Genomic DNA, 27,755 nt, shown 5'->3' on the forward strand with positions numbered 1-27,755 from the left:
AGAGGAAGTTGAGGTGGTTTTTCCACTACAAACAATCCTTGAAAATACCCTATTAGGGACTTAATGGCCTGGGTTAATAAAGGCAGAAGTAGATGGTTTGTTTTCTATAACTGTTTTATTTTATGGTATTTGTTAAGCGCTTACCATGTGTCAAGTACTGTTCTAAGTGCTAAGGTAAATAAAAGTTTATCAGGTTGGACCCAGTTCCTTTCCCGCGAGGGGCTCACAGTCTAACTAGGAGGGAGTAGGATTTAATCCCCATTTTACAGTAGAGGAAACTGAGGCACAGAGGAGTTGTTACTTGCCCAAGGTCACACGGCAAGCAACTGGCAGAGCTGCGATTTGAACTCCCATCCTCTGACTCCCAGGCCCATGCGCTTTCCACCAGGTCATGCCGCTTCTCTGCTGGAAAGATCTGGCAAATTCTGGCACTTTGACTCTCAGTTTTGGAAGTGGAATGGATACAGGACAGATACTTTTGGGGTGGCGACGGGGGGCAGCAGGAGGCGGAAAATCCCGCAAGGGCGGATTGGGCGCTGATCCCAGCGCACATCGTGGAGGGACCACTCAGTCTCCCCACTCTCCCCTGCTGGTTGCGAACTCCAAGTATTGGCGGCCTGAAAAGAGGGAGTTGAGTTTTAAACCTGGCACCGCATCATAGGAGCAGTGGCATTTCGGAGAAGTAGCGTGGGATCGGGAGTCAGGAGACCCACATTCTAGTAATGGCTCTGCCACCTGCCTCCTGTGTGACCTTGGCCAAGTGATTTAATTCTCTGGGCCTCCGATCTGTAAAAATCGGGATCAAATGCCCGTCCTCCCACCCCTTAGACCACCAACTGTGGTGAAATCGGAAGCACAGAAATCACACCACCAACCAGAGAACAGTCAGGCATCTTTATGTTTTAACATTCTCGTTTCCCCTGAGAAGTCAGGCGAGTTTTCTTTACGGCTATGATACGGGTTCAGCGGCAGAGGCTACAGACAGCGAAGGGCTCTGTGGGCGATGGCATCGGTGGCAACCCGGGGGGGCAGGCTAAGCGCGGGACCCCTTGGCGGAAGGAACGACTGCCCAGGCCCGGTTCACCCCATCCCCGGCAGTCGAACTCCAGAGGTGAGGGCAGTAACGTCAACGCCGTCCTGGTCTCCCCGCGGGCGGCTCTTTGGTGCTGGCGGGATCTTCTCTCCTCGGCGGTGATTTAATACGCGTCCTCCCTGTCGATTGAATCCCGACATAATAGGAATTACCCGGGGGATGCTTTTGCGTTTCTAGCACCTTTCAGATGAAATGTCTCAGACCGTTACGAAGCGAGGACAAGGAAAGAGACTTGGAGAAGCTCTGGACAAGATCGCCACGTGGCCTAGCGAAAGAGCCCGGGCCCGGGTGTCGGAAGACCTGGGTTCTAATCCCCGCTCTGCCACTTGGCTGCTGTGTGTGACCCTAGGGCAAGTCATTTCTCTGGGCCTCAGTTTCCTCATCTGTAAAGTGGGATTTCAGTACCTCTTCTCCCTCTCCTCAGAGTGTGGACGCACATGGCATAGGGATCGTCTGACCTGGTGATCTGGCATCTACCTCAGCGTTTAGTAGAGTGCTTGGCACAGAGTAAGTGCTCAGCAAGTACCTTCATTGTTATGTGGGGAGTGTTCTAAGATGGAGGACACTGGAGGGCTGCAGTAGTCGAGGCACTCTCACCAGTACTAAGGAGCAGTGCAACAGGACAAGCGCTTAGTACAGTGCTTTGCCCCCAGTAAGCCCCCAGAAAACACGTTTGATTAATTGATTGAGTACCTAATTGTCTTGGGCTGCAACTAAGTGTCTAGTACTTGGCTAGAAATAAGACACTCAGATCACACAGTCCGAGCCCCAGACAATCAATCAGTGATATTTACTGAGCATTTACTGAGTGCACAGCGCTCTTTTGAGGTCAATATGACAGCGTTGGTAGACATGTTCCCTGCCTATAAGGAGCTTACAGGCCCACGTAGGGTTTATAGTCTGAGAGGTAGAGAAAGGAAACATGTTATTCCCATTCTTCAGATGAGAAAACTAGGGCCCAGAGAGGTTAAGTGACTTGTCCTGGGTCACACAGCAGGCCAGTGACAGAGTTGGGATTAGCACTTGGGTTTCCTGACTCCCACTTTCATACTCCTGCAGGCTGGGAGAGTTGATGGAAGACTAGACCTTAAATATATAATAATGATAATACAAATAATGGTATTTATTAAGTCTTAAGCGCTTACTAGGTGTCAAGAACTGTCCTAAGTGCTGAGGTAGTTACAAGTTAGGAGAGTTGAGCAGGTCAGACACAGTCCCTGTCCCACAAGGGGATCTCCATCCATGTTTTTTGATATATGCTGAGTTTACATCTGTAGGTGGCTTCTAAATTCAGAGAGTCTAAGAGGATTGGGAAGCTGAGGAATGGTTTTTCGGAGACAAAGTTGTCAGCATGAGCTCTTCTCAAATGCCCGCATCAGAGAGGCAGCGTGGCCTAATGGAGAGAACCCAAGCCTGGGAGTCAGAGGACCTGGGTTCTAATAACCACCCTATCACTTGTCTGCTGTGTGACCTGGGACAAGTCACTTCACTTCTCCATGCCTCAGTTCCAACGCTTAGTACAGTGCCCGGCACAACAGTAAGTGTTCAACAAATACCATAATAATAATTATCGTTATTAAAATGAGGATTGAGACTGTGAGCCCCAGATGGGACATGGACTGTGTCCAACCAGATTAGCTACAAGAGCACGTAGTAGAGTGCCTGACACACAATAAAGTGTTTAACAAATACCATTAAAAAGCACACACAAAATAAAAAAGCAGGGGAAGCCAAACAGTGCTTTCGAGGTGGCTGAGGTTGAGTTCTGGGTTCGGGGCTCTTTCTGTCACCTTACTGTGAAGTGCCTGGGTGAACCACAGCCCAACTTCTGCGTACAGGCTTTTCTATGCAGAGCAGCAGTTTCAGAAAGCAAAAGTTTCAGAAACATCTTTATCGGAAATTGGGCACTATCTTCCTGGGCATCTGTGGTAGACTCTTCACCGTGGTGGAATTGAGTTGTTCAGAGATCAAAAGAGGGAATCAACAAGACGGCTTTGCAGAAATGAAAACCACCCGGCAAGGGGTGAAAGCACGAATACCCAGAGTGCCCAGTAGAGAGTTACAGTGTTTACCCGTCGGCTGGGTTGGCGGGTTGAGAGGGTAGGGGTGGGGAATAAAAGAGGACGTGGACAAGGTCCACCTCACAGTTTATTTCAAAGACCCCCCCCCCAACCATTTCTCAATGACTCAAGTAATAATTAAATACTCCCAGGGAATCTGCCGAGAGACTTTTTTTGAAAACTCACCAACAGATAGAGTCAACTAGGCCAACGGACACAGTTGCACTATCTGGTCATTTTCACATTCTAATAGAAGCTTGATATTTTTTGAAAAATGGTATTTATTCAGCACTTACTCTGTGCCAGACGCTATATCAAGCACTGGGGTAGATACAAACTAGTCTGGTTGGACACAGTTTATGTCCCACGTGGGGCTCGCAGTCATAATCACCATTTTACAGATGAGGTAACCGAGGCACAGAGAAGTTATGTAACTTGCCCAAGGTCACACAACAGACAAATGGCGGGGCCGGGATTAGAACCCATGACCTTCTGACTCCCAGGCCCAAGCTCTATCCACCAGGACATCTCTTCTCTTTTTCTAGAAGAGGTAATAATAATAGTGTTGGTATTTGTTAAGCGCTTACTATGTGCAGAGCACTGTTCTAAGCGCTGGGGTAGACACAGGGTAATGAGGTTGTCCCACGCGAGGCTCACAGTCTTCATCCCCATTTTCCAGAAGAGGGAAGAGAGGCACAGAGAAGTGAAGTGATTTGCCCACAGTCACACAGCTGACAAGCGGCAGAGCCGGGATTCGAACCCATGATCTCGGACTCCCCAGCCCGTGCTCTTTCCACTGAGCCACGCTGCTTCCCAGTGGTAGCAGGGTTCCCCTTCTCTTCAATCATTACCTGATCGCAGAGCACTCCCTTTAGTACTCGGGTGAGTACAATTATCTCAAGCGCTTACAAATGTAATGTTGGAGAGTGAGGGACCGAAGCCATTCACAGATAGTTGGAGGAGAAAGAAACAGTGTTACACAAGGTCATGGCAAAATTTTGGAAGGATAGATACCAAGTTAAAATAAAGAAAATTAATAATTGCAAAGGACAGGAGAATAAACGTAAATAACAAGCGAAGCGGACGGATGGATGGGATCGAGAAGGTGGTGCTTGACCGAGGCAGGCCTCCTGGAAGAGGTGAATTTGCGGGAAGACTTTGAAGACGGGGAAAGAAGGGGTCTGGTGGATTTGAAGGGAGGGGTGTTCCAGGGAGGAAGAAACATTTTAGCAAGGAATTGAAATGGGAGAAGTGAGAATGAGGGACAGTGGCAAGTTATTTTAGGAGAGGAGAGTGCGAGCTGGAATGTAGTGGGAGACGAGAATGGATAAGTGAGAAGGAGAATGTTGAAGTAGCATGGTTTAGTGGATAGACTAAAGCACAGGCCTGGGAGCCAGAAGGACCTGGGTTCTAATCCTGGATCTGCCACATGTTTGCTGTGAGACCTTGGGCAGGTCACTTCACTTGTCTGAACCTGTTCCCTCATCTGTAAAATGGAGATTAAGACTGTGAGCCCCATATGGGACAGGGACTGCATCCAACCTCTATCTCCCCCAGCTCTAAGAACAGTGTTTGGCATATAGTAAGCACTTAACAAGTACCATTATTATTAATATTATTATTTTTGTTACTATTATTATGTTATCTTGAAGACAATAGTCAGGAGTTACTGCTTAATGTGGAACGGAGTGAGTAACCCATGGAAGTTACTAAGGAATGGAGAGATGTGGGCCCAATAATATTTTAGAAAAATGACCTAGGCAGCAGAGTACATTATGGTCTGATTTGGTAATCTAGGCAGGTTAGCATGAACTCTTGGACCAAGGTGATGGTCATTTAGAAAGAGAGGAAAGGATGGGTTAAGGGAACGTTGTGGAGGAATGAATGCGGGACTTTAGAACAAATTCAGTGTGAGGTGAAAGATAGCAAGACTTCAAGATAAATGTCAAGGTTAGAGGACTGAGAGGGTGGAGTTGTTGTTGACTGTGATGAGAAAGTTAAGAGGAAGGGGTGAGCTTGCAAGAGAAGATGAGTTAGTTCCATTTTAGGCATATTGAGATTCTTTTCTCCTCGAAAAACCAGTAAAACCAGTCATTTTCCATACAGCGGTGATAAGAAAGTCTCAAAGCCCAGACTGGCCTGATTCAGAAATGCTTTGATTCACTGTTTTCTTCTCTGATTGACTGACTCTTTAACAATTTGGATTTCCTCAACCCTCCCAGGGTGTTGCTTTATCCCCCGGGGACATTCAAGAAATATTCCCGGATCTGAACGATTGAGCGATTGAATTGAACGGCTTGTGCCTAGTGATAATAGAGCACGGGAATTCTAGAGGGAGAAGTTTGCCTGAGATGGATTGTGACGGCTAAAATGGTCGCATCTTTTTACACAGTGGGTGTGACCATGAAACGAATACGAAAATCTTGTCAAGTTTCCTGCCCAAGGACCCACAGAGGTTATAGCCCAGCCCAAGAGAGAGATAACATCTGCTTCACCAAGTTCAAACGTCTGCAAAAAAATACCCCCAAAAGAAAATGAAATGATCAGTTTCACCTCTCTAGATTGTAAGGTCGCTGTGGACGGGGAATGTGTCTTCCAACTCTGTTGTACTGTCTTCTCCCAAGCGCTTAGTACAGTGCTCTGCACGCAGTCGGCGCTCAATAAATGCCATTGATGACAACGGTATTGATACCCCTCGCCTGCCCGTGTGTCCTTGGGCAAGTCCCTTGATGTCTGTGGGGCTGTAGTTTTCTCATCTGTAAAATGGAGATAATATACCCGCTCGCCCTCCCTCTTGGACTGTGAGGTCTCTGTGGGACAGGGACCGCTTATGAGCTCAGTAGTTTGTGTCCATCCCAGTGCTCGGCACAGTGCATGGCACAGAGTAAGCACTTCACAAGTACCATTATAGTCTATAGGGAGCTGATGAAAACCTCCAGAGAATTTCAACCCCTGAAGCATGCCCTTAATGAGGTAGTAAGCCACATCATTAGTGATACTGAGAGTGACGGATGACATGCATCGAGAGAGTAAGAGATGAATTCATCGGTTTTCACTGAGCCGCTTGGCCAGGGAAGACTAGTCAGTTCCCTAACTCAGGACAAGCCAAGGAAGGATTGAATAATTAAATCTTTAATCTGCCAGCTCTTTTCCTACATGATTGATGGGAACTCCGTCTTAGATGGATAAGAAGCAGCGTGGCTTGGTGGATAGAGCACGGATCCGGGGGGCAGAAGGACCTGGGTTCTAATCCCGACTCTGCCACTTGTCTGCTGTGTGACGTTGGGCAAGTCACCGAACTTCTCTGGGCCTCATTTCCCTCATCTGAAAAATGGGGATTAAGAATGTGAGCCTTCTGTGGGACAGGGACTGTGTCCAACCTGATTACCCTCTGTCTACCCCAGGGCTTAGTACGATGCCTGCTGTATTGTAAGCGCTTAACAAATCCCATTAAAAATTCTCTTCCCTTTCAAATGGCTTCCAGGAAAAGGGGCTCCACAGTCTCCTTGTGGGTCACAAACCAACCTTCTTGGTCATCGAATAGGACACCCTGGATTATTTAGGTTGCGTTTTTTAGTAGTCCTTTTCGATCAGTCAGGGGTATTTATTGAGCACTGACAATGTGCTGAGCACTGAATCAAGTGCGTGGGAGAGTCCAGTATAACAGAGAGGGTAGGCATATTCCCTGCCCACAAGGAGCTTCCAATCTAGAGGAGGAATTTACAGTGCAGGAAGAGCTTTACCGCTCTATTCTCCATCGGCCCTTTTTCGTGGACGGCCTGGCCGGTGTCATTCTCCCTCCATCCTTCCTCTTCTTCCTTCCTTAGTTTAGGGAGCCTCTGTGGTGGTTAAGGTCTCCAAACGCTTCATAAAACCCTGCTTAACCACCACAACTGTCCCTCCTCTCCCAGCCCCTGCCGGGGCAAGGAACGGCAGTCTTGCGTCGTCACTCTGAGAGGAGTTAAATCAGATGCGTTGGTTGGGCTATCCATTCCCTGATTGACCACAAAGTTGAGTTTGTCAGATCACAGTGGGGTCCTGAAATTTCCCAAGAAGTTGATAAATGGAACAGAGGAGATTTTCTGACTGGAACTCCATCCTCCAGCCTCTCTCAATACCTCCCCCGTGAGATAATCAATCAAGAGTATATCTTGAGCACTTGGTCGATATAGAAATACATTTGTTTATATTAACATCTGTCTCCCTCTCTAGACTTAAAGCTCACTGTGGGCAGGGAATGTGTCTACCATCTCTGTTATATTGTACTCTCCCAAATGCTAAGTAGAGTGCTTTGCATATAGTAGGCGCTCAATAAATACCATTGATTGATTACAGAGTTGGTAGCCACAGTCCCCCGCCCACCATAGGCTTACAGTCTAGAGGACTATAAGATTATCAACACTTCCCCAGCAGGGACGACTGCCTGTTATCATCAGTTCTCCTAGAACACGGAGATGACGTTCCCACTGAGGAAAAACTGTGTTAGGCTCATGCCTTGACCGACACTGCACACAGGCACCCGATCATTTCTTCCGACACCGCATCCGATTTTCTCCAGAGACCTTAGGAGGAATGGCGAGTGCAAGCTGGGGTGCAGTAGGAGAAGAGAGCATATAGTCAAGAGAGAGAGCTGAGCGAGGTCTTGAGCAAGTCCGGGGCTCGGAAAAGCCAGGAGACCTGATTTCACTGCAGTGGGGATTCGTTGATGAAAGGGACTTACCTTCTTTTTGACTTCTTGCCTGGCAATAGAAAGAAAGAGAAAGAAAACCGGCATCAGAAGGCATGTGAGAATCCAAAGGGAAACCACTACCCTTCTTCCCACCTCCCGTTAAGTCAATTAAGTGGTGATATAAGTATAAAATCAATCCCTCCCTACCAGGAGTCTAAAGATTCTCTCCACTGGACTTCTTCCGTGCCGCTGAGCCAATATTTGGGTGAAATATTGTACCTACCCCAGCGCTGGGGACAGTGCTTGGCACATGGCAAGAAATGATTAACAAATGCCACGAACGAATCAAAACGTGTTCAGCCCTGATCCCAGCTCCAGGAGAAGCTGAAGATGAGGGCTTTAGGGGAAGAGCTTCAGGACAGACATTTCTTCCGAACTGTCAGCCTGCCTTTGAAATAGACGCTGGGCAGAGGGTGAAAAGAATCCAATCCTAGTCATAAAGAGCAAATAGGAGGGAGGGCAGAGGTACTGATTCTTACACGGGCACGATTCTGTTCTTGTTCACAGGGTCTATTTTGAGAGAAAAAGGAACTGACTGGGGCGTGTTTTCCATCTCAAGCTCTATTCTCGACCTGGGGTGCATTCAGGTGGCACCCCTCCCCAGATGAGTGGCATCCAGAGAGTGCCCCCTTTTGGATGCCACCTGTGGGCTGGCGGGGGAGTCGATGGTTGATTCACACTCGGCTCCTGGCTTTCCGTGGAAAATGCATGGAACACATGCCGGAACCTCAGTTTCCCCTTCTGAAATTGGGGAGGTTTCGCTATCCGGCAATCGATCAATCGTATTTAATGAGCGCTTACTATTTGCAGAGCTGTACCAAGCGCTTGGGAGAGTACAATATAACAACGTAACAGAGTTGGTAGACACCCCTTTTTTAGGGTATTTGTTAAGCGCTCGCAATGTGCCAGGCACCATCCTAAGCGCTGGAGTACATACAAACTAATCGGGTTGGACAAAGTTCACGTCCCACATGGGGCTCACGGTTTAAATCCCCATTTTGCAGATGTGGTCACTGAGGTGCAGAGAAGTGACATTCTGTAAATTACCTCAGGGCACTGTAGCCAAGGCCTCAGAAAATGTGTTTCACCCTTCATCACCAGCTCAGCACCCTGAAACCCAACACAATGCCCCCCACAAAAGCCCCCTGAAGTCCCAGGGGGCCAGCCCAGAGTCCTGAAAATTGGATCGATCTCTCTGGAGCAAGAAATCCTATAACCTGCTCAGTAGTTGATACAGCAGCCGAGTCTGTCACATCCAGCTTCCTGTGGATTTTTAGAATTTTCCGTTCAGTCCACTCAGGAGCCTGCATTCGCATACCTTTCTTTAGTCGCTTTACCAGCCAGATGGTAAATGCCAATCCAGATACTGCTCCAACCGTAACTCCCAGTGGAATTAAGATGGGTTGGTATTCACCCCGCTTAATGCTCGAAAGAACCAAATTCAAAGCTGAAAGAAGAAAGCAATACGTTTTCTTCTGTTTAAGAAACAGATCTACAGTAGTAATTACAGTATCCGTTATGAGTAATTACGGGGATCTTAGAGAAGCAGCTTGGCCCAGTGGAAAGGACATGGGTCCGGGAATCAGAAGACCTGGGTCCTGATTCCGGCTCTGCCACTTGCCTTGGATGAGTGACTTAACATCTCCGGGCCCCAGTTTCCTCACCTGACCCAATACCTGTCCTCCTTCCTACTTTGATTCGTGAGCTCCGTGTGAGATCGGGACTGTGTCCAATCCAGTCATCTTGTATCTACCCCAGGGCTCAGTTCAGGGCTTAGTACATAGTGAGCGCTTAACAAACACCACAGATTATTGGATCCGTTCTCAGAATTTCACCTTACGCATTTGTCCCGAAGACTTCCAGACTCTCCTTCCATTAGGGAGAGGAACGTGGGATTGTGCACAGAGCCTGGCATGTAGTAAGCACTTAATAAATACCATTAAAAATTGAGTCGTGGGTCTGTCTGGCTAAGCGAAGGAAAGAGGCTGCCCTCTTCAGACCAGACCCAGGACCGGGCGACGGGAAGAAAGTAAGCAGAGCAAGCCACCTCTCTTTATGTTTGTTTGTTTGAGCAAGCCACTCTTTTTGTCCCTTTGCTTGTTCTCTTTCACCTCCATGTCTGGTTTACCTCAGGAAAATGGGACTTCTGGGTAATCCTGAATCCCCCTGCCCCATGGCCGACTTAGCCCCCCAAAAGTGAGGGTCTTTGAGGGTTCTAAATACTTGAATTTTTTCCTTCCCTATCGTTCACTCTCTACGACTGGGACTTTTGGTACTGGGACCCTTCTGATTGACAGTACTTAGTTTCCCAAGGGACAGCGCTCTGCTAACAGTGAGTGGTCAATAAATATGGCTGAATGAAAAGATGGCTTTTGAGAGGTCTGCTAAAATTGAGATTTCAGAGATATTCATTCAATAGTATTTATTGAGCGCTTACTATGCGCAGAGCACTGTACTAAGCACTTGGAATGTACAATTCGGCAACAGATAGAGACAATCCCGGCCCACTGACGGGCTTCTAGGACCCCAAATTGCACCCATTCTCCCTACTGCAGTCACATGATGTGTGCTGCTGGGAGAAGGAGACCAGGTAATAATAATAATAATAATAATGGTGCAGCATGGCTCAGTGGAAAGAGCCCGAGCTTGGGAGTCAGAGGTCATGGGTTGGAATCCCAGCTCCGCCACTTGTCGGCTGTGTGACTGTGGGCAAGTCACTTAACTTCTCTGGGCCTAAGTTCCCTCATCTGTAAAATGGGGATTAACTGTGAGCCTCACGTGGGACTACTTGATTACCCTGTATCTACTTCAGCGCTTAGAACAGTGCTCTGCACATAGTAAGCGCTTAACAAATACCAGCATTATTATTATTATTATTATTAATAAGCATTTATTATGTGTCAAGCACTGTACTAAACACTGGGGTAGATACAAAATCATCAGATCCCTCCTGGGGCTCACAGACTAAGTACAAGGGAGAACAGGTATTGAATCCCCATTTTCCGCATGAGGGAACTGAGGCACAGCATGGTGAAGTGACTCGCCCATGGTCATAGAGCAGACACGTGGCGGAGTCGGGATTAGAACCCAGGTCCTCTGACTCCCAGGCCCATGTTCATTCATTCAGCCGTATTTATCGTGTGCCTCCTATGTGCAGAGTTCTTTCCACCAGGCCACACTGCTTCTGTAGCGATGAAAGAATGGTGAAAGACTGTGGGTATTTCAGTGGAAACCATCACCAGCTCCACAAAAACAATGTGAGGGCCTACTTTACCATTTTAATCACTGGGGTCTGAGCATTGGTCATGAGCAGGGAAGGTGTCTACCGACTCTGTTATATCACATTCGCCCACGCGCTTAGTACCGTCAACCTCAATAACTACAATTGGTTGATTGATAAATTCATCTCAAATGGCAAGGAGCCAGGAAAGGTGTATTATTGTATTTTTCAGGAGACCGGCGTGTAAGAGTCTGTGGGACGCTCTCGCCGAGAGCTCGAATCTCACAGTCAGCAGTGGCATCTCCGAGCCAAAGCTTTGCATATTAGCCCGGTTGCTACTTTGTATAGCACTCTGTTTCTTCCCCTTTTGACACACTTCGTAAAGCCTCAGTTCGTAAAGGTTTCCTCTCACGGTTCCTTCTGGTTTGGGTGTTGGCTGCGGGGCCGTGGCTACAGGTGCTGAAATTCTTCACGGGGTCCTCGGGCTAAATCGTAGCAAGCCCTGGGACAGATTTCTCCCTACCAATTCAGGCAGGTGTGCACGCTACACGCTCCTTTTTTTTTTTTTTAAAAGGGTGTTTGTTAAGCGCTTACTATGTGCCAGGCACTGTTCTAAGCACTGGAATAGATACAAGGTAATCAGGTGTCCCACAGGGGGCTCCCAGCCTTCATCCCCATTTTACAGATGAGGTCAGTGAGGTGCAGAGAAGTGAGGTGACTTGCCCAAGTTTACACAGCAGACAAGTGGCGGAGCTGGGAAGTTCATTATGCACGGGAAATGTGTCTGTTTACTGTTGTATCGTCCCCTCCCCAGCGCTTAGTACATAACTCTGCACACAGTAAGTGCTCAATAAAAACATTTGAATGAATGGATGAACCCAGGTCCTTCTGCCACCCATGCCCGTGCTCTACCCACTAGACCACACTGTTTCTCCCCGCTCCTTTGTCCCCACTGGATTTCAACCTGGGTTTTTAGGCCTGGCGTCAAGATCGATCAAGGAAATAGAATTTGATTCCTGCTTTCCAGAGCCTTCCGAGCGCTACCCGTCGTAGTTTCGGTTCCCGGTGCCCAAAGCCAGATGAACAGATCGAGGCAGACCGACTCCTAGGGGACTCCCATCCCGCCCGCAACCCGCTGGCGATGACCCTCCGGGGGAGACCGCGGCCCACCTTCGCAAGTCGGGGCGGGGGCCGTCCATCGCCCCAGCTCCCCGCAGAAGATCACACTGGCACCCACTAAAGTGCTGGGATCCGAGCAGTTGAACGTGCACTTGGTGTGGATGCTGAAGTTTCCCAGGGCGTGTAAACAGTTCACGGAGCCCCGCTCTGGGGCCCTTACTTCATCGCAGTGCATCCCGTTTGCTGGAAAGGAGACGGATAATGAGTCTTCTCTTAAAGGAAGACCCCGGAGAGGCCCGGGTACATCCCTGGCTGAAGTTCAGCACCCTGGCACCATCCCTCTCCCGCCTGAGCGCCCCCTTTCCTGCACACCGCTGCTTGTAGCCCCAACGTTCCTGGAGTCTGAAATGCCCACGGAGCACACGGAAGGCAGGGAAGGTGCTGGTAGCTGCTTCCTTCGCCTCTCGTCCATTTCATTTTCCTTCATCGTCATCATCGGTATTTATTGAGCACTTACTACGCTGAATTTAGCGCTTGAGAAGGTCCAAATACAACAGATTCGGCGGACGTGTTCCCCACCCACAGTCAGTTTACAGTCTTTTTCATTTCCTCTTTCCCTCCTCCTTTTCCTCCTTTTGTTTCTACTTATTCTTTCTTCCTCCTCCTCTCCCGTCCTTTCCCCTCCCATTTCGCCTCCATCTCTTTCTCCTCGTCCTCAAACATGAAGGCCTCATCTATCCACCAGTGGTATTTACTGAATGCTTACTGTGCTCAGAGCACCACATCAGTGGTTGGGAAAGCACGGCACAGTAGTCAGTAGACCACAAGGAGCTTACAGTCTGCCGGGCGACAAAGCGTAGAATTCAAAGTAGATAAATATTCACATATGTATTTCTTTGGATGTCCTCCTCGACTTGTTCAGCAGAAAGATGTAAGGAAGAAAGCATGTGAGAGGTGAATAAGTACATTCTTAGGATGAGAATTTCTCCCAAACTTCTTAGGAGACTGTGCCGCTAGATCTCTGTAGTGCACTGTTCTCGATCAGTATTGAAATACGAATGTAAGCAATTTGCTCTGCTAGAAATTGACCATCATTCGGATTATCATGTGTCTATCCCAGCACGGAGTACGGTGTTCTATCACATAGGAAGCACTTAATAAATACTATTATTATAATTAGTAGTAATATTTGCCAAGGCTCATCTTTCATTCTCAAGGAATTTATAATCGATAGACAATTCACAACACAGGAGGAGCCGAGGAGCAGGACTTCGGCTTTAAACTCGTTGGGAGCAGGGATCGTGACGACTTTTAAAAACATAGTTATGCAATTTCCCTGATAATCCACCTGCTCTCTCAATTATTATTTTGTTAATGAGATGTACATCACCTTGATTCTATTTATTTGCTATTGTTTTAATGAGATGTTCTTCCCCTCGATTCTATTTATTGCCATTGTTCTTGTCTGTCCGTCTCCCCCGATTAGACTGTAAGCCCGTCAAAGGGCAGGGACTGTATCTATCTGTTACCGATTTGTACATTCCAAGGGCTTAGTACAGTGCTCTGCACATAGTAAGCGCTCAATAAATACTATCGAATGAATGAATATTTTAATTAACAACCCCTAACTAATTGCATCATATAATACAGATGCTCTTCTTTTAAGATACCCCTGCTCCTTTTCAACACATTCCTGAAGGGAGATTGTTCAGTTATTCAGTTCCCCTGTCTTGCTAGATTGTGCTCCCTCCTTAGTGCTCAGCACAGTGCTCTGCACACTGTAGACTGTAAGCTCCTTGTGGGGGCAGGGTTCGTGTTTACTATATTGTACTCTCCCAAGCGTCTAGTACAGTGCTCTGCATATAGTAAGTGCTCCATAAATACTGATCGATTGACTGTGGATGAATTGACTGCTGGGGCCGTTGAGGTAGGATCAGTTCAAACTGAGGAAAATCAACAAATTCTGCCTTCTTCCCAACTTCCCCGGCGTCTTTAGAGATTCCCCCATTTCACAGGCTAGAATCCCACCTGCCCTTGGATCAGAGCAAGATAGGGAAAATGAACAACTGAGCAATCTCCCCCCCCCCCCCCAGGAGTATGTTGAAAAGGAGCAGGGGGATCTTAAATGAAGAGCATCTATATTACACGAGGCCATTAGTTAGGAGTTGTTCATTAAAATGTTGAGATAGCGGGTGGATTATCATGGAAATTGCAACTCTACCACTTGTCAGCTGTGTGACTGTGGGCAAGTCACTTAACTTCTCTGTGCCTCGGTTACCTCATCTGTAAAATGGGGATTAAGACTGTGAGCCTCACGTGGGACAACCTGATTACCTTGTATCTCCTCCAGAGCTTAGAACAGTGCTCTGCAAATAGTAAGCGCTTAACAAATACCAACATTATTATTATTATGTTTTTAAAAGTGGCTCCCTATCTTCACTCCTTGGCCCTGGGCCTGACTACCTACCAGCTTCCTCACAGGTCCTCATCTAGCCTTCTAGACTGTGAGCCCGTTGTTGGGTAGGGATTGTCTCTATTTGGTGCTGAACTGTACTTTCTAAGTACTTATCACAGTGCTCTGCACACAGTAAGTGCTCAATAAATGCAATAGAGTGAATGAATGAATCTCAGCTTCCTCTTCAGCACCAGTTAAGCGGTGCCCTCCGAGCAGTTGAATATACAATTGCAGGGCATATTTCAATCGGTGCAGTGCCTGGTGCCCTGGGCTGGGTTTTTGGGTTTTTTTAATTTTGTTTTTTATGGTATTTGTTGAGCAGCTGTTACGTGCCAGGCACTGTACTAAGCACTGAAGTAGCTACAAGCTAATCAGGTTGAACGCAGTCTGTGCCCCACATGAGGCTCACAGTCTTAATCCCCATTTTACAGATTCTCTGTGGCCCAGAGAAGTGAAATGACTTGCTCAAGGTCACAAGGCAGAGCTGGCTGTTGGAAGCTTATGGGGAATGCTAGTTTCAGAAGAGGAAATGGGGAGATCTGTCCTATCTGTAGCTGACCCTGAATGCTGCCTGAGCAATGTGAGTTGGGGGGAAATTATACTTGAGAATAATAATAATAATGTTGGTATTTGTTAAGCATTTACTATGTGCAGAGCACTGTTCTAAGCTCTGGGGGAGATACAGGGTGATCAGGTTGTCCCACGTGAGACTCACAGTTTTAATCCCCATTTTACAGATGAGGGAACTGAGGCACAGAGAAGTGAAGTGACTTGCCCACAGTCACACAGCTGACAAGTGGCAGAGCAGGGATTCAAACCCATGACCGCTGACTCCCAAGCCCGGGCTCTTTCCACTGAGCCACGCTGCTTCTCTAGCAGCATGGTGTGGGGGAGAGAGCACAGCCCTAGGGAGTCAGAGGACCTGGGTTCTAATCCCTTCCCTGTCACTGCTGGGTGACCTCGGGGAAGTCACTTAACTTCTCTGTGCTTCAGTTTCTTCCTTTATAAATGGGGATTCAATACCTGTTCTCCCTCCTCCTTAGAGCGGGAGCCCCTTGTGGGACAGGGACTGCGTCAGACCCGACGCTCTCGTATCCACCCCAGTGTCTAGTACGGTGCTTGGGGCAGAGTAAGCGCTTAACCCATACTACAGTTATTTTTATAATTACCTACCGAGATCTAGAATGAAGTCGTTCGTGACATTGGTTGTGCCTCCCAAGAGAGATGCCGTGCTGCCTCTGGGCTGCGGCGAATAAGTGGCAGAGCTTGTAAGATAGAGAGCCGTTTCCTGAGGGACCAGAGTTGTAGCAGGCATACCTGTGACGGGCAAAAGGAGTTTAATCTACAAGAATCCCAGCAAGGTGGTTCCTGCCCAGTCTAAATTGGAGGCGTGAGGATTTAATCCCCATTTTACAGAGGCACAGAGAAGTTAAGTGACTTGCACGGTGTCACCCAGTAAACAGTTGGCAGAGCTGAGATTAGAACCCAGGTCCTCCTGACTTTGCACTAGGCCACGCCGGGATTTGGTTAAGCGGGCAAGGGGTTGCACCCCCAAGGCACCTGTGTGATTTTCTTCTACCTGCTTCAGCCCGCCTCTTGGACTTACCTTCAACCTCCTCCTACCTACAGGTTGTGACCGCCGTAGCCTCAGCCCCGCTTGCCTCGGATGCCAGAGAAGCTGCCAGCCAAGCCCTGCGGGGCCCAGAAAGATACCGCTTTCGGCTACGGTGGTCCTGATGAAGGTGACAGCCATGCCAGGAATCTGAGCACGGAAGCAATAGTAAGTCGCCCTGCCTCTATCCGGCCTCACGTCGTATCGGTCTTTCCCCAGTCCAGTCAATCAATCAATTGTGTGTAATGAGCATTTACTGTTTGCAGAGCTCTGTACTAAGCGCTTGGGAGAGTGCAGCCGAACAGAGTTGGTAGACAGGTTCCCTGCCCGTAAGGAGGTTACAGAGAAAGGAGCTTACAGTCTAGAAGGTTTTAAGTGTACAGTTTACAATCTAATGCATGGCCCGTTTTACTGGTTCAAGAGGCAGTGTGGTCTGGTGGAAAGAGCACAGGTCTGGAAGTCAGAAGGACCTGGGATCTAATCCTGACTCTGCCAGTTGCCTTCTGGGTGACTTCGGGCAAGTCAATTTCTCTGGACCTCACTTCCCTCATCTGTAAAATCGGGATTAAGACTGTAAACCCACGTTGGACATGGACTGTTTCCACCCTGCTTAGCTTATATTTACCTCGGCGCTTAGTATAGAGCCTGCCACATAGTAAGTGTTTAACAAATATCACATATATTTCTATGTATATGTATGTACAAACACACACACCTCACCCCGCACCCTGAATTGAACTCCAAATCTTTTCCACAGTTGCTTTTTTTAAAAAAAAAAAAAAAAAGATGATTGGCATTGTGCTTGGTTAAGCGCAGATCTTTTTCCCACTTGGGTAGGGTTTCCAAAAGCACTCTGTGGGGCATTAAGATCTGTTAGAGCTGTGGCAGGTTGTTTGTTTATTTTTGGAACCACATCCTCACCCTCCCCTTCCTGAAATTGCCACACTGCTTCCCCTCAGGAACTTGCTCAGTTAGCTGAAGGGTAGGGGCAGAGGGGCTGAGAAGACACAGAGGATGTGCGTTGGTGGGTTTTGCTGAGAAAAGTTAGGAACGTGTTGGTGGACGGAAAGGGCCGTAGAAATTAAGTCCTCTAGTGTAACTGAGGTCTCTGCCCTCAAGAAACTTACAGTGTGATGGAAAAATAGAGAAAGAATGGCCAGGGAAAGCATAACCCAAATAATAATGATGTTAAGTGCTTACTGTGTGCCAGGCTCTGTTCTAAGGGCTGGGGTAGATACAAGCTAATCAGTGTTAATCCCCATTTTACAGATGAGGTAACTGAGGCCAAGTCACAAAGAAGACAAGTGGTGGAGCTGAGATTAGAACCCAGATCCTTCTGACGCTCAGGCCCATGCTCTTTCCAAAAGATCTGGGGCCACAGTGGGCCATAAATTGAATATCATTTGAAAAGAAGGGCTGCTATTACATTAACAAATATAATACTGGACGAAGGGAAAAAAACACTAGCCTCAGTACAGCAAAACCTCTAGAACTATCTTCTCTTGGGTCCATGCTTGGCTAGAATGAGACTTGGTCTATGAATATGGAAGAGTCCACTCTCATGTGGATTGCAGAAATGAAAGCAGGGGAGCATGAGTAGCTTTTTCCTGTGGTCATGGATTGATTTGATTTATGGTATTAGTTAAGCCCTTGCTGTGTGTCAAGCACTGTTCTAAGCGCTGGGGTAAATACAAGTTTATTAAGTTGGACACAGTCCTTGTCCCACTTGGGGCTCACAGTCTAAGTAAAGGGTAGTGGGATTTAATTCCCATTTTACAGTTGAGGAAACTGAGGCACAGAGAAGGTAATTGACTTGCCCAAAGACACCCAGCAAGCAATTGGCAGAGCCGGGATTAGAACCCACGACCTCTGACTCCCAAGCCCACATGGTCTTTTCACTGAGCCACGCTGCTAAGCATCAGAATCAATTCTTCCATGCGTGATCTCGAGCCTGAAAGTGTCAGCGCAAGCCTCCTCCTTCGTTCCTGACAGGCTATGCCATCCATAGTGAAGCCTGTGGTGGGCTGATCACCTTCTCCAGAAAAAAGAAGCCTCGAACAGGAGGATTCAGGCCAAAGGGGGAAATTAGACCCCATTTTCAGCCATTTTCAGTCCTCGTTGTAGCTTTGGATGGATCTCTTCAAAAGGGATGCAGAGAAACTGGAAAGTGGAACTATTAAGACTATTAAAAAGCAGGAAAAAAGAGGCCAAGAGGATGGGGAAAAGATCAGGCTAAAGGGTGATACTAACGGCGCTTAAGTACGTGAAGAGTTATTTGAAGCTCATATTAATGGTGTGGATAAAGTCTTTACTGTGCCCTAAGCGCTGCTCTAGATCCAAGAGAAGCAGAATGTTACTTAGCTTTATTCTATTTCCCCAGAGGACAGAATAAAAGGAAATGGAGCTAGCCTCCAGCACGAGAGAGTTCAGTTAGATATAGAAAAGGACTCTGGTGTCTAAGAGAGATTAAAGGCTGAGCCGGATTACCGAGAGAGAAAGCCACAGGGATTCCCTTAGGAAACAGATTTTTCTTGATTTGTTTGGAAATAACTCTCCTCAGAGAGACTGGACCCGATAATCTCTTGAGATTCCTTTCTGAATGCTGATCGTGCGCTCCGTGATCACTGTTGTTTACCACTTCCCTGTCCATAGCTCGTCACCCTCCCGGCCCCGGGAAGGAGCTCGCCTAGAAGAGGCGAGAGAGCGCAAGTGGTCAATCAGTGGTATTTATTGAGCACTTGCTCTGTGCAGAGCACTCTACTAAGCACTTAGGAGAGGACAATACAACAGAACTAGCGGACGCGTTCCCTGCCCATAGCGAGCTTACGGCCTAGAGTCCTGCACAGCCAGTAGTAACTGTAATCATCTCCTCCGCTCAGGTTCTCAGTCTGCCGTTCTCGACGGGTGACGGCGTCGTCTTTGTACACGTCGGCTGTTTAAGCATCTTAGGCTGAGGGTCTGGAGGACATCGTAATAGTGCCAACCACCCGGACGGGTCAGAAGGATAGCTATTCTGTTGTCCAATGGGATGGTCTTGTGGGCGGGGAACAGGTAATAATAATAATGATGATTGTGGTATTTTTTTAAATGCTTATTATGTGTCGAGTGCAATACTAAGCACTGGGGTAGAGATAAGATCATCAGATCCCATCTGGGGCTCACGATCTAAGTAGACTGTCTACCGACTGTCATATTGTACAAGCACCAAGCCTTTAGTATGGTGCTCTGCACACAGTAAGAGTTTAATAAATACGATTGATTGATTAATGGTCCTCTTATCTGATAGGGAAGAGGAAATGTAAGGGGGACAGAACCTGGACAGTGAAAGCCATCGCCACGAATAAGACCGGCAGCCCTCGGTGGGACAGGGACTGTGTCCAATCTAATTATCTCGTATCTACCCCGGTGCTTAGAACAGTGCCTAGGACATAGTAAGCGCTTTAGGGAAGCAGCGTGGCTCAGTAGAAAGAGCCTGGGCTTCGGAGTCAGAGGTCATGGGTTCGACTCCCGGCTCTGCCACTTGTCAGCTGTGTGACCGTGGACAAGTCACTTCACTTCTCTGTGCCTCAGTTACCTCATCTGTAAAATGGGGATTAACTGTGAGCCTCACGTGGGACCACCCGATTACCCTGTGTCTACCCCAGCGCTTAGAACAGTGCTCTGCACGTAGTAAGCGCTTCACAAATACCAACGTCATCATCATCATTAACAAATACCATTATGATTCTTCTTCTTCTTCCCCCACTGTCGCCCTGCAATTTCTAACCTTCACATGTCGGGGTCGGGGTGGACCAGTTTCCAGTTGCTCCACAAGTAGTCACTTCGCTTCCTGTCAGGACGGTTCCCGCTAGGCAGGAGAAGGCACATTCCGACCTGAAGCTGAAGTTCCCCAGCGGGTGGCTGCAGTTCATGGCGCCCAGCATCGGGACTAGGGGAGGCTCGCACTGAACCACTGCAACGATCAAGACAACACTGATGGTGTCAATGAAGTACTCACTGTGTGCCGCGCACTGCGCGAAGTGCAGAAGGAGTTTCCCAATAACCGAGGCGGACACAGACCCTATCCCGACCCTCTAGATTGTAAGCTCCGCGAAAGACTATAACCTCATAACGAGCAAGGAATGTGTCTACCGACTGTTATTTTGTTTCGCGTTTTTAATGGTATTTGCTAAATGCTTGCTATGTGCCAGGCGCCGTCCCAAGCGCTGGAATAGATACAGGCTAATCAGGTTGGACAAAGTTCATGTCTCACATGGGGCTCACGGTTTTAATCCCCATTTTGCAGATGAGGTCACTGAGGCACAGTGAAGTTAGGTGACTTGCCCTAAGTCACACAGCAGACAAGTGGCGGAGTGGGGATTGGAACATGGATCTCCTTTCCAGGCCTGACCTTTTTCCACTACGGCACAAAACGTTAGTATCATGTAAGAGGCGTCTTTCCTCATCTGGGACATCTGGTCTTGGAATAGCCTAAGAGCTGTCAAAACAAGTACTGAACTTGTGGCTCCCGTAGGTGGGTTTTTAATTGCTAATTTTTCCGCTCTGAGTCGCGTGAGGGGTGTGAAATTGCTCCGGAGGGAGAAGGGCAGCAGGACCCATGGGAGAAGCACAAATTGCCGGGGTCAAAGAGATCATCCAAAGCCCTACTCACCCGGGCGATCAGTGGTATTTGTTGAGCGCTCACTGGGTGCGGAGCACTTGTCCTGAGTAGGCCACTAAGCCGTAGACTGTAGAGAAGCAGCATGGCATAGTGGATACTATTCTAGTCCTGGCTCTGCCGCTTGTCTGCTGTGTGACCTTGGGTGAGTCACTTCACTTCTCTGTGCCTCAGTTGACACATCTATAAGATGGGGATTGAGACTGTGAGCCCCACATGGGACAGGGACTGTATCCAACCTGATTTGGTGTACCACCCTAGTGCTTAGTACATGCCTGGCACATAGAAAGCACTTAACAAATATAATTATTATTATTTTTATAAGCTCCTTGTGGGCATTCATTCAATCATATTTATTGAGCGCTTACTGTGTGCAGAGCACAGTACTAAGCGCTTGGAAAGTACAATTCGGCAACAGATAGAGACAATCCCTACCCAGGAACGGGTTCACAGCTTAGAAGGAGGAGACAGACAGCAAAACATAACAAGTAGACAGGCATCAGCAGGGATTTTATCTACCCACTCTAGCGGATTGTACTTTCCCAAGCACTTAGTACAGTCGTCCGCCCAGAGTAAGCACTCAATAAATACCATAGAGTCGGTGGATTGGAGCTTATGAGAACAGGGGGGCAACGAGGGAGGTTCCTCCTCATTCCACAGCCCCGAGCCACGCCTCGGCGCCATGGTCAATCAATCGGTCGTATTTATCGAGCGCTTGCTGTGAGCCGAGCACTGTACTAAGCGCTTGGAAGAGCACGGAACAACCGAGTTGGAAGGCACGGTCCCTGCCCGTGAGGAGCTTACAGTTTACACGCGGTGAGGGCGAAGGAACGGCCCAGGTTGAGGTGACCTGGCTTCTAGGTTCTTCGTCTTCTCCTTTTGCATCATGCTGATTGTGAAACCGTTTTCAGAAAAGTAAGGCGTTGCAGATTTCTGAAGGGCCCACTTCCCATTTCTCAGAAGGGCTGACGGTGCCGATGCGCCCCAAAGTTTGAAAAACAGAACCCAACCCTTTTATGAGGTCACCCCGAGGTGAGACCAAAGGAAGGGCGTGAGCGGGGGCCTTACCGTATTGACACTGTGGCCCGAAGAACCCGGGGTTGCAGTTGCAGGTGTAATTATTAATGACTTCCACACATTCCCCGTGGCCACTGCAGGTCAAAGCTCGACAAGAGGCTTTAAACAGAGAGCACAAAGAGAGAGTCAAACTGTAACTGAGTTCCACTCCCCACCTTCAGCCCCACAACACTCGTGCCCAAAGGTTTTTCTCTCCCATTTTTCCCTTCTCTGTAATTTATTTTAACATCTGTCTCCTGTCTAGACTCTAAGGTCCTTGTGGGCAGGGAATTGGTCTGTTTATTGCCGTATCGTACTCTCCCAAGCACTTAGTGCAGCGCTCTGCACACGGTAAGCGCTCGATCAGTCAATCGGAGAAGCTGCGTGGTCCGGTGGAAAGAGCCCAGGCCTGGGAGTCAGAGGATGTGCGTTCTAACCCTGGATCTGCCACGTCTGCTGTGTGACCCCGGGCAAGTCATTTCACTTCTGTGTGCCTCGGTTATCTCTTCTGTAAAATGAGTAAGACCGTGAGCCCCATGTGGGACAGGGACTGTGCCCAACCTGATGACCTACCTCATGCTTAGAATTGTGCTAGGCACAGAGTAAGCTCTTAACACATACCACAGTTATTATTATTACTCGGAAGAATTCATTGTGTGCCGTCTATGTGCAGAGCCCTGTACTAAGCGCTTTGGAGAGTACAGTTCGAGAGAATTAGCGGCCGCGTTCCCTACCCATAACATGCTTACGATAAATGCCTTTAATGGATTGATTGAAAATTGTGGTTGTCTATAAAAGATGCAGGGGGAGAGCAGTAAGGTAGAAATTCCCTTCTGTCAATCAATTGATCAATGGGATTTATTGAGTGCTTATTGTGTGCAGAACACTGTATTAAACATCTAGGAAAATATCCTTTGTAGAAACAGTCCCTGCCCACAAGGAACTGATGCACAGAGAGTGGTGTTTACATGAATCATTATTAATGTTATTATTAATAACAGATTAGAAGGTTGAATTGTCCATGGGTCATTCAAATCAAAAAGGCTTAAGAGTCCAGGGGCTCTTGGCTGAATTGCCTCTGAGGCGGTGGAGGAGGGAGTCCTTTGGATAAATAATTGTGAAATAATAATTGTGATATTGTTAAGTTTTCTATATGCCAAACACTGACTGAGCCCTGGGGTAGAAACACATTTAGAGGTCTTTACCAATCCCCAATATTTACAGATAGGGACACTGAGGCCCAGACCATTGAGGGCTGGCCCAAGGTCACAGAGAAGGCAAGTAGCAGAGGTGGGATTAGAACCCAGATCCTCGGACTCCCAGGCCTGTGACTTTTGCATCAGGATAAGCTGCTTGAAATCTGGTCCTAATCTTATCAGTAATGTTCATTAAACACCTGTCGGCGTGTAGCACCTGATCTTGAACTCTTGATAAAGATCTTTTTTGACTACTTGAACCGAATTGCCTTGTCCATTCCCCAGTTATTCTTGGGCTCTTTCCAGCCTTTCTCCCCCAGCTCTCCACCCCCTTCCCTCATTTGAAGCTGCCAAGTACTAGATATTTGAGAAAAACAGAGTGGGCCAGTGGTGAAAGCACAGGCCTGGGAATCAGAAGACCCTGAATTCTTATCCCACCACCGCCACTTACCTGCTGTGTGACCTTAGGCAAGTCACTTAATTTCTCTGTCCCTCAGTTACTTCATCTGTAAAATGGGAATTAAGACCGTGAACCCCATGAGGGACTGTGTCCAACTGGGTTATCTGGTATCGGCCCCAGGGTTTAGAACAGTGCCTGGCACATAGTAAGTGCTTAACAGATATCATTAAAGAAAAAAAGTTAACCCAAGATGGCTTCCTACCAGTATAGCACAGAGCTCTCTTCGGTTTTTGACAGGAATCATCGTTCCATTTGCCCGAATCGGTGGTTCTGTTGATGTAGATCTCCACACAATCCTCTTTGGTTTTCTTGTTATTGGGCTCCCCGTCACCCCAGTTTTCCGCTTCCTTGGAGAGAGATTTGTTGGTCCCCACCCAGGTCCAGGCCCCGCCAATCTTCCGGATGCCTATCCAATAGTAGCTCTTGCTGTGGGGGATGGTTTTTTCCAGGTACGCAATCTCTCCCTTGTTCTGAATAGCCACCAGATCTGTGTAGTACTTCCGACAGAACCGCCTCGCGTTCTCCCATGGTAGGGTTTTGGCAGAATAATGGTAAGTCCAGCAGTCAACCCCATGCCAAGCCAGGAACTCTAAAAGAATAACATATGATGAAAGTAATAATAAGGCTATTTGTTAAGCTTACTGCGTACAGTGCCTGGCAGTGTACTAAGCGCTGGGGTGGATACAGTCGAATCGGGTTGACGTAGTCCTTGTCCCACATGGGGCTCACAGTCTCAATCCCCGTTTTACAGTTGAAGTAACTGAGGCACAGAGAAGTAAAGTGACTTGCCCGAGGTCATGCAGCAGAGGAGCGGCGGAGCCGGGATTAGAACCCACGTGATGCAAGTCCTTCTGTGGTCTGAGCGCTTGGATACCTCAGATGGTTATCATCACCAATGGTATTTAGTGAGCACCGGTTATCGCTGCAAAATAGATAGCCAGGACTAGACTGAATTTTGCCCACTCTGTTGTATTGTACTCTCCCTTGTGCTTAGTTAGGTGCTCTGCACGCAGTGAGAGCTCAGTAAATACCATTGATGATTGGTGATGATGGGTAGGGAATGCGTCGGCTTATTGTTTTATTGGACTCTCCCTGGCCTTTAGTACAGTGCTCCACACATGGGAAGCACTCAGTTAATAATACAATTGAATGAATGAAATGTTGTTGCAGTTGGCACAACTCTAGTGGCAATTTTAGCTATTAAATATCTACCTTTTCTATGGGCGTTTCTTTCTAATTATAAATGTGAATTTTATTATTCAGTAAACGATATCGGAAATAGATTTAAAAGATGCAAGGGTGAGAAAAAAAAATCATTCGTCCTATTTTTGCTCTTTCCCTTTCCCATTTCAGTAACCCTTTTTTTTGTAATCCCTTTCACTTCTATTTCTCCTGCATTTCTAGCCTTCTCACCCATATCTTCAAGAACTCCACATCCCCTATAAGCCCAACTAACTACAGCTCCAGGTATTATGGAGTTTGTAGCTATTACTCTTAAGGCTTAATGGGATATCATTCTAAGGAGGAGTGAAAAGCAGGGTTTTTTGAAAAATAGTATTTGTTAAGCGTTACTATGTGCCAGGCACTGTACTAAGTGTTGGGGAGATACAAGCTAATCAAGTTGGACACAATCCACGCCCCACATGGGGCGCACAGTATTCATCCCCATCTTATGGATGAGATAACTGAGGCACAGAGAAGTGAAGTGACTTGCCCAGGGTCCCCCTAGCAGACAAGTGGCGGAGCCGGGATTAGAACTCAAGTCCTTTTGACTTTCAGGACGGTGCTCTATCCACTAGATCACACTGCTTCTCGGGGTTACTAGGTTGGCTGTATTAGAGATTCTTAGACTACATCCTATTTTTTCTCTGTGATATGGACAACGTAGGTGGAACGTGGTCAGTATGGGTGGTCAGTTTTTCTTGCAGCGTGGAAGAAAAAAAAATATATGGTGTTGGGGGAGTTCTTGGGGAGTGGGATTTTCCCTTCAAGTCCTTTTCAATTTGAACTCCCACCCGTAAACACCCCAGCTCTAAGAGGAGGGCAAATCGGTGTCAGCTTTGAAGCCCCTCAGAATAGAGATCGAGCCTCAAGGGATCGGAAACCCCCTAGGCTCGTTTCCAGAATGAAGGGCAAGAGCAAACATCAATCCCTCCATTCATTCATTCATCCAGTCATATTTATTGAGCGCTTACTGTGTGCAGAGCACTGTACTAAGTGCTTGGGAGAGTACAGTATAACATCAAACGGACATATTCCCTGCCCCCAACAATTTTACTGCAGTCTAGAGGGATGAGAGCGAGTAGGTGGTTAAACACACCGAAACAAACGACTGTCAAGAGCCACAGCTTTGGGAGATTCCACTGGCCTCCGGGAAGATTCTCAGATTTCCACTTCTTTGGGCCCACTTTTTCATTCTGCAGGATTAAAAACCAAGAATCGTAAGTAGATCATTAGCTCTTCCCAAGCCGCAGGCTTTGCCCGGGCAAGAGGAGATTTCAAAAGCTTGCCGAAAGTTAGAATAAAGTAAATATGTGCAAACAGACACATATTCTTAACTCCAAAAATCCAAAACCAAATTAAATCTATGCCCCCTTTATGCCTGTCTCCTAATGGGGGAGTTCTAATCCCTTTTTTATTTTAGGCTACTAATCCCCATTCCTACTCATTTTTGATATGTTGAAGTAACAGAGATTTAAAATACTATCATCTGCCCTGTGGCTCCTCTCTTGAAGACCCCGCTTGTATGTCTGAGTAGTGGTAGTAATATTTCCTAAAAGGAAATAAAATAAAAACGCCCCCGGGAGATTTCCCTTTTAAAGAACAAGATCCATAGTAAAGCATTAAGGTAAAATATAAAAAACCTCAAACACAAGATTATCATATTCTAGGACTGCACAATACCATAAGCTTTGAATTCAGTGCCTGTACGGCGCAAAAGCCTTAAGGTACAATATAAGACCTCAAGCACAAGAAATGATAAACTTTGATTTCAGCGATCGTACCACGTAGAGATTCTAAATGAACAAACTCTGGGAAAGAAAAGGGTTTAAACATAGAAAAGTCACTACAAATGAGCAGACTGTTTTCCAACATACATGTGAAACATTACCCACCAAACATCATGCTTTTGCATGGAATCAAGTGATTTAAATGTTTTAAATTGGACGCGGTGCCCTGCATACGGAGCGGAGCGTGAGGCAGGAGTAATTTCGATCGCTTTGAGATGGCGCTGGTTGGTGGAATTGCCCTGGGGTTACTTTTAAAAGGAAAAAAAAAGCCCTACCTATACTCATGAGATATCTTTGAAAAAACTGGTTGAAAAAAAAGAATGCTTTTTTTTCCCACAAACCACCATTTGTTTTCTACAGAAAGATCAACATGCATCAGTCTATTTTAAAATACGCATCTCTTGAGAATTTTTACGTATTTTCAGTCTCATTTCTCCCTTCACCCCTTTTGAGAATCTCATCCAAGAGCCAATATGAGGAAATGAAATCAACCGTAAGAGCGAGAAGACCTTGGGATTTGTTCTTTCCATGAGATGTCACCAAGTGGGACATCTCCCAGGCCTCTCCGACTCTTCCATTTCGGATCTCGAAACGAATCCCTTTTTGCTCTTTGCCACCCTCCTCCTCCTCCACATTCCCGAGAGCCGATGTTTCTCCATCAGAGCTTGGAGACTTTCAGGAGGGAAGGGCTTACCATGATGTACAGTTTCTACAACAGGTCTCCCTGCGGCCGCTCAATCTCTGCGCTCAGACGCTGGTGCTCTGGGCCCTTGTCCTCTTCAGTGCAAGTGCTCTGGTGGTGTGCTAGACACACACTGAGCATTTCTCAGAACCTTAGCTTCTTTTTTTGCTTAACTCTCCTCACATCCTTCCCAACACCCACCCTGCACCACTTCCCTGTTATCTGACAGGAAATGTTAGTAGGACCGTTTTTTTTTTTCCTTTTTACCGCAAACCCATTCTTGATTGTGATGACAATTAATGTCATTATCATCACAAGGGCCAAGGCTGAGTGGAAAGAGCACGGGGAGTCAGGGCATCTGGGTTCTGCTCCTGGCTCTCCCACTTGCCCACTCTGTGACCTTGG

At 47.3% G+C, this 27,755-nt stretch overlaps 2 protein-coding genes across 4 annotated transcripts in view; one reads left to right on the plus strand and one right to left on the minus strand.

Annotated features, from left to right (window-relative positions):
• Positions 1–879: 879 nt before the first annotated feature.
• SELL (selectin L) lies at positions 880–27,535 on the minus strand. Of its 2 annotated transcripts, XM_029080986.2 has the most exons (10): positions 27,363–27,532; positions 25,978–26,074; positions 23,860–24,246; positions 22,014–22,121; positions 20,055–20,240; positions 15,850–15,993; positions 12,273–12,464; positions 9,201–9,329; positions 7,874–7,892; positions 880–1,212 (listed from the first exon to the last, which is right to left on the minus strand). In XM_029080986.2, the coding sequence occupies exons 1-10, from the start codon at positions 27,363–27,365 to the stop codon at positions 1,197–1,199; spliced, it is 1,281 nt and encodes a 426-aa protein (XP_028936819.1). In that variant the 5' UTR covers positions 27,366–27,532; the 3' UTR covers positions 880–1,196. The 2 variants fall into 2 exon arrangements, with proteins under 2 accessions (XP_028936819.1, XP_028936820.1); XM_029080987.2 differs by lacking the exon at positions 15,850–15,993 and having other exon boundaries at positions 27,363–27,535.
• C16H1orf112 (chromosome 16 C1orf112 homolog) overlaps positions 16,350–27,755 on the plus strand; it is a 97,449-nt gene continuing 86,043 nt past the window's right edge. Inside the window, exon 1 of one of the 2 annotated variants that reach the window (XR_003765201.2) lies at positions 16,350–16,456. The gene's annotated coding sequence lies outside the window, so the exon portion shown is untranslated. The remainder of the gene's footprint in view (positions 16,457–27,755) is intronic. The other variant, XM_007668872.4, reaches the window with a different exon arrangement.

Source organism: Ornithorhynchus anatinus, chromosome 16, assembly GCF_004115215.2.
Source record: "Ornithorhynchus anatinus isolate Pmale09 chromosome 16, mOrnAna1.pri.v4, whole genome shotgun sequence".
NCBI lineage: Eukaryota > Metazoa > Chordata > Mammalia > Monotremata > Ornithorhynchidae > Ornithorhynchus > Ornithorhynchus anatinus.

What these genes read in the sequence shown, in the direction of transcription:
- SELL (XM_029080986.2), bottom strand. An exon ending in CCCGACCCCGACATGTGAAG is followed by an intron (nt 15,994 to 20,054) that starts GTTAGAAATTGC and finishes TGCCCGTCACAG; the next exon opens with GTATGCCTGCTACAACTCTG. An exon ending in CCCCGCCCCGACTTGCGAAG is followed by an intron (nt 9,330 to 12,272) that starts GTGGGCCGCGGT and finishes TTCTTCTTTCAG; the next exon opens with CTTTGAATTTGGTTCTTTCG.